The sequence below is a fragment of the Diospyros lotus genome, chromosome 4, assembly GCF_014633365.1.
Source record: "Diospyros lotus cultivar Yz01 chromosome 4, ASM1463336v1, whole genome shotgun sequence".
NCBI lineage: Eukaryota > Viridiplantae > Streptophyta > Magnoliopsida > Ericales > Ebenaceae > Diospyros > Diospyros lotus.
This window is the reverse complement of record NC_068341.1, coordinates 32,371,184-32,378,221: the sequence shown is the minus strand read 5'-3', so window position 1 is coordinate 32,378,221 and position 7,038 is coordinate 32,371,184. Positions and strand designations below refer to the sequence as shown.

The following is a 7,038-nucleotide window of genomic DNA, read 5'->3' as shown; positions in this document are numbered from 1 at the left end:
CTTGATTTCCATGGTACATCAACCATAACGCATTTTCTTTTATCACAAACTTAATTAGAGCATAACCCCCCTGCAAGATATATATCATAATGGATTCATATATCAAACAATAGGGTCGTTTAACACTATTGTGTCATAAGCAAGCAAAGGTCCATTAAAAATCTAAGAGTTTAAAACAATATTTTGGATTGAAAGGCATAAATTTTTCTTATGCATGGGGGTCCTATACAAACGCGCAAACAAGATAATTCTGACATTTGAAATTTTTTTCGAAAAGATAATCAATTATTCATAAATAATTCTAATTTTAAAATAATTTTGAGATATTAGGATAATCGTCATCCATAAGAGATAGACGCAATCCATAACAATCTTAGTCTCAATTAGACTAATAAAAGATAGATATCATATATAACAAATCTAGTCTCAGTCAGACTATAATTAATCAAGATAAGCGTTATTTACAATAATTCTATTTTCGAATTACTAAAGATTATTCTATATTTCTCTATAAATAAGTAAGCATTCATTATTGAAAAGAAACAATGGCAATGTCTTTAATATTGATTTCAATACAATTTTCATTATTTTCAGTATCTGACTTAATTAAGCATCGGATCCCGCTCCCTCTGATTGTTTTTTTATTTTTGTAAATTCAGATAACTTAACAATAATATTTTCAATCAACTAAATTCATTGTTATAATCTGACAAGAACAAACACCATCCCCATATGTGCCATACTAAATTTTTGTCATGATATGACAAAATCTATTCAACAATAATACTAAAAATACATGTGATATAATAGGAAATATTATCTCCTATCCATTGAAAATTCCACTGACGATCATTCCTTGTGGGTTTGCACTATTTCGTAGCTTTTCAAATAGACACAATCATTGCTAATGCGCCGTGGAAGATTCTCTTCACCCAAGTCACGGCCAATGGAATCATATAAAAACAAACTACTCCAATATAAAACCCTTTTCATGATGAATGATTTTGATTTCAACTGGAGATCAATGAGACATTGAAGATCAATCAAATTGAATATATAAAAGTTACTCAATTCTCATATATGTTCAAGTCTTCATGATTGTTGAACAGCACATTTCAATACTCAAATTACAGGAATTCAAAGCCAATTTATTATGCAGATATTCAAGTTACGTTACATATTCAGTAGTAATAAAGGCTTTTAATTCAAGTCATGGGAATATATGACAATCTCTGGTGAGCAAGGAGATTGTAGTAGTTGATCAGATTTGGGCTGGAATTAAAGATGAAGGGTGATCAGTGTCAATCATCAATCTTAGAGATGGGAGTTACAATTGCACAAGCAGCATCGACTGTCTCTTGTTAGCAACAGATTGCCACTGATAGATAGGTTTCTTTTTTCTTTCTCAGTGAAGGATACGCGGTCGTCGACAGAAGAGTCGTCTTCACCTTGCTCCCTCTTCGTCCTCGTTTCTCACTTTAATTCTTTCCCTCATCTCAAATCTAATTTCTTTGCTCACTTCTCTTTATATTGCATCAACCCTTCTCTATTCTCAACCGCCACCATCTCTATTTTAGCGTCACATTGCCATCTTCAACCACTGGGAACACCTGACGTCTTGGACACTATTGTAGTTTTGTTTGCTCCTCTCCGCTTTCTCGTTCTCTGATCGCCCACCAACAACGGCTTGGAACCCATCGCTAACTATTGGTTCTAGTTATAGCAATCATTTTTTTGTTTATTTTTTCTTTATTATTTTGGTCAAATTCAGTAGTAATTTACTTTATGCTTAATTGACATCCTGAAGTTTGGCCCATTTTGTAATTTTATCTTGTTTCGACTTTTATTTCAATTTGATCGTCAAACTTTAACACTGGTGTCAACTTTATCCTCAATTGACCAGGCATGTGACCCATCCTACATAGCTATTGAGGTGTCGTGCTGATGTGTTCAAAATGTATAAGGCAAAACAACAGGTGAGCTTGTGCATTTTGGACACCCATTCACTGCCATGGTCGTTCTCGCCTGTCGTCGTCGACCGCCATGATTACGACCTTTGTTTTCTGTTGTGGTCATGGCCATGGATAAGATCTCATTGATGGTCGGCATGAATGGGTGGTCGTGTTTGTCATGGTTAGTGGGAGGTTCGTTCAAGTCGCCGGTGAACGAGGGGTGAAGTGATAGTGATCGATTGGTGGTCGTGTTCTTGATTTTGGCCAACCGATGATGCAAGAGACTGCCATGATCGATTTCCATCGTTTTCCAACAATATTCATCATACACGACGCTAGTAGTCAGTGAAGAGTACAGATCGACCACCCATGGGCCTTTTCGTCTTCTCGACGTAGGCCTCGCCATGACTGTTTTTTCCCTCATGGGTGGTCACATATGTCAAGTTTGTGGGTGGCGCATTGGTGTAGATGGAAAGCATGGGCGAAGTGGCGTGAGCGAGAACAGACCTGTGCCATTTTCTTCGTCACCCACGTCATCGTTCAATAGCAATAGTGGCGGTGTCTGAAAGCCATAGATGGGTTGTTAGTCTTTCTCACGATTGCGTTGTCGATGGCCATGGCTTGACGTGTTCTCCATAGTTGCGGCCTTTTACTTTTGTTTCGACATGATCGGTCGCCTTTTGCCATCGTGGCTTTTTTGTCATGCATCTTTTGAGCCGCGATGAGGCTTTTGCGCTACTGGAAATGGTTGGGCACTTCGCAATCGTCCGATGACCTCTAGTCTTCTCCCCTTTCTCTTTTTTTTTTTTTTTTTTTTCAATCGACTAGCTCTATGGCCACCGTTAATGGAAGCAAGTCGACAGTTAGAGCCGTCGGCGATGAAAAGTGAGGAAAAAGAAGGCAGTTGGCCGTGAAAAATGTAGAAATGGTAGGGACACAAAGTGGAAGGTAGAAACCCTAAGTGATTTGGGGAAAAAGATAAGTTTTGACCCATTAAGTATTAGGTCGACCCACTAGTTCGGATCTGAATTAGGGTCAACTTGACCCATTACTTGGCGTTTCAAAATGCACAAGACAAAATAACGTCATTTTGTCTTGTGCATTGTAGCAATATCAAAGCAAAACGACGTTTTGTTGATTTGTTCATTATTAGATATATCAGCACGTCACGTAGATTAGGCCACATGCTTGATCAATTAAAAATAAAATTGACACCAATATTAAAGTTTGATGATTTATTGAAGTAAATCTCAAAATAAGATAAAATTGCAAATGGCCTCGAGTAAACCAACCGATTAAGCCTTTACTTTAATTAGTATTTTATTAACTTAGTTTAGGTTAATTAATTTGGGGTTAAGTAATGGAGTTAAAAATGATGGGGTATTGTGAAAAGAACTACACCAAAAGAACCTTAGAGATTCAATTTTTAAACTATATAGCATTTTTAACTTAAATTACAAGAGATTTGAGGGCACTTTACTCAAATAAAATTTTAGTTCAACGTTACATCACTATCCTATATCAATTTGGTAAGATCTTTACATAAATGTCTAGTTACAAAAGAAAAACAATCAAATGAGAAGTATATATAAATATTAAGACAATAACGATTTCTATTCCTTTCAAGTACTTATGACAGACAGTTTTATATTAAAATTTCCTGCCTGTTTTAACATTTATAAATTAAAAAAAAAATGAAAAAGGGAGATTTCAGCTGCAGAACTATCTGGTAGTGCATTATTTCTAAAATTAGGCAAAGCCAACAACATTACAGGAAAAAGGGACTTTCAATCGGTGATTAAATCTCTTTCTCCTGTGATTAGAAATTCCTGAATCTGATCTAAGCCATAAAAAGGGCCTCTCAGTAAAGATTAAGATACACTGCAATACTGGTCCACACGACGTTGATCAACAAGCACGGAAGGACAAGGAGCTGGGAAGATGATAGTGATAGTGGTGGTGCTGGCTGTAGTTAGCCGTCTCCTTCTCGATCCGCCACCGCTGATGGAGGAAATCATCGACGGAACACGGCAGCCTGAGCGGGCCAGGGGCATGATACCCATAAACCTCATGAGCTTTCTCCAAAAGCCGCCGGAAGATAGGGTGGTCGAGGTACGATATTGGGATGACAAAACGCCGGAATCCGCCGTCTTCGTCTTCTAGCCCAACTTGCACCGCCAGCCAGCCTTTCTTCACCTTCATCTTATTCTGTTCCTGCATCTTAATTAATCAATCTGTTTTACCAAAATTTGAAGAGGAAGAAAGAACAGAAGGAAGGCTGTGCAGAGACTAATTTGAATAGGGAAACAAAGGGTTTATATAGAGATACCCAGGCCCAGGCCGAGCCGAGGAGATTGATTTTTGAAAGCAATATTAGAAAGAGTTTATTAATGTAAGGACATTAACAATATTAGAAGAGTTTATTAAAAGTGATGTAATGTTTGTGAATATCAGTCCACTTTATGGGACCATGGATGATGGACGGTGTTATATTTGGGTGCTATACAAGTCGGTTTGACAAGGACCCAGAATCCTGCGCCCCCCCCCCCCCCTAACGCAGCCAGTGCTAAGGTGTCCCTCTAACGCAGCGGTGTCCCTCTAACGCAGCCAGTGCTAAGGTGTTAGGTTTGGGTGCTATACAAGTCGGTTTGACAAGGACCAGAATCCTGCCCCCCCCCCCCCCCTCTCACTCAGCCAGTGCTAAGGTGTCCCTCTAACGCAGCCGGTGCTAAGGTGTTAGGTTTCGGTGCTATACAAGTCGGTTTGACAAGGACCCAGAATCCTGCCCCCCCTTCTCTAACGTAGCCAGTGCTAAGGTGTTAGATTTGGGTGCTATACAAGTCGGTTTGACAAGGCACCCCCCCCTAACGCAGCCAGTGGTAAACCACATCAAATAAACTTATTTTTAAAATAATATATATTTATTATATTAGAATAAAATATACTATTGGTCCTTAAACTTTACACTCTATAACAAATTAGTCATTGTAACTTAATTTTTGTCCGTCCAATTACTAAACTTTGAGTTTTGTTAAAATTTGGTTCCTCTCTTGTTTTTTTTTTTTTTAAATCACTCGTGTAAAAATTAATATAATTCTCATAATTAAGTGATTTTTGAATTTATATAAATTATATTACATCAGTTTTTTAATCAAATTTGACATAAAATTAAAAGTGAGAGTAAATCAACAAAAATTAAAATTTAATGACTATGTTAATAAAAAATTAAAATATAGAGACCAATTTATTATAGAATACAAAATTTAGGGATTAATAATGTAATTTATTCTTAAAAATTAGATAAAGTTAACTAGGCCTTTAAAAAAATAAAAACACCTTATTTGAAAACAACGTGTATTTATATCTCGAGTAAATAACTCAATTCGTATCTCAATTTCATGTTCTATAATAATATAGTTCTTGTGTTTCAATTTATCTTATAACAATTATTAAAATTTCAATTTTTTTTAATTTAGTGTTTCTTTGAAAATTTTATAATTTAATATATCTGTCACATTATAATTTATTGATGGAGAATTTTTTCAAAGGGACTAAATTATAATAAGATTAAAAGTTTAAGAATAATGTTAATCATTGCCCTTGAAAGATACACTGAAAATGAAAATAATGTATTTTGTTTAAGAATAAAGTGCATTTATATTGGAGCTTAACTATTATCCTAAGTTATTCAAAATTAATGGTTAATATAAAACAAATTAAAATAAAAATTAATTTGTTAAAAGACACAAAGTTTTAAAAGAACAATATTGCTATTTACTCTTTATATCTTCTTAACATTACTCTTAAACATTTCCTTTTGATTAATTTTATTGTAGTAAATGCATTTATTTTAACACTAACAAATATAAAACATTAAGGGGCGTTTGGTACAGAAAAAATTTTTAGATTTAGGGGATTTATGATTTTTGAGAATACTATTGAGAATTTTTTATTTCTAGGATTTATGTAATTTTATATTTGATTAGTTTTAAACATTCTCAATAATGTTGTGTATTCTTTTCTAAGAATTTTATATTCTTATATTTGATTTAAATATAACGCTCTTCAAATTTTATGTTATTTTTTAAAAATTATTCTTATTTAATTTTTTATTTAAAAATAATAAATTCTTTCTAATATATAAAATATTGGGATCCACAACCTCTTTAGGAAGTCAAAAAATATTATTTTTTTTACACATTATGTATATAAGTGTGTTGTGTGTGTGTATATATGTATGAGGGTTGTGGCATGTGAGAAGCACATCAAAAAGAAAGCTTTGGCAAAAATAATCGTGAAAGAGCTATGGGGTTATAAGAGGGTACACGGTGTTTTAGTCTTTTTATTTGTTAAAAAAACTTTTCATACTCTATGGAAATCCAAGATTCCCAACACCCCATAAAAATCTTTTTGTGATAAAATTAATTAAAAATAAATCCTAGGGATGCTATTTTTCTAGAATTCTTTTTTAAAAAAGTTATATCAAATATGGAAATATAGATTCTTAACTTAATATTTTCAAAAATTTAAAATTTTCTTTTGTACCAAATACCCCCTAAGATAACAATGATATTTTATTTGTGCTTGAGCCAAAAATCTTTGTCTAATTAATATATATTAATTATAAATTAGACTTGCAACTAACCCTTGATTCACTCATCACATCCTTGGCCCTTATAAGATAAAGACCTAATAATATAATATCATAAATTAACAATATATCTATTAATTAAATTAATTTTATAGTGAAACCTCGATTCGGTAGGTTGTAAGTTAAATTTGTGACCCTATGTTTGGTCTCACGATTTTTGATCTTCGCCACATTTTATAGTTTTTATTAGAGTGAATTGTTAAATAAGTCACTATACTTTAGTTTAAGGTTCAAATTGACAATTGTACCTTAAAAATGATCAAATAAATCACTATACTTTAAAAGTTAGGGGCAAAGTAGCCATTATAATTTAAAAAGACACAAATTGTAACTGTGTAGAATTCTTCAAATACAAATTTGCGACCATGCAGTGTTACTTTATTTAGAAATTGAGTCGATACTGTTAATGGAATTAAATTGTCACTAGATGCCTAC

General features: G+C 33.7%; 1 protein-coding gene across 1 annotated transcript; it reads right to left on the bottom strand.

The window, feature by feature from the left end:
* Positions 1–3,541: 3,541 nt before the first annotated feature.
* On the bottom strand, positions 3,542–4,266 carry LOC127800268 (auxin-induced protein 6B-like). Its single transcript, XM_052334784.1, has one exon. It carries the CDS (start codon positions 4,170–4,172, stop codon positions 3,861–3,863), a length of 312 nt encoding a protein of 103 aa, XP_052190744.1. The 5' UTR covers positions 4,173–4,266; the 3' UTR covers positions 3,542–3,860.
* Between the last annotated feature and the right edge of the window lie 2,772 nt (positions 4,267–7,038).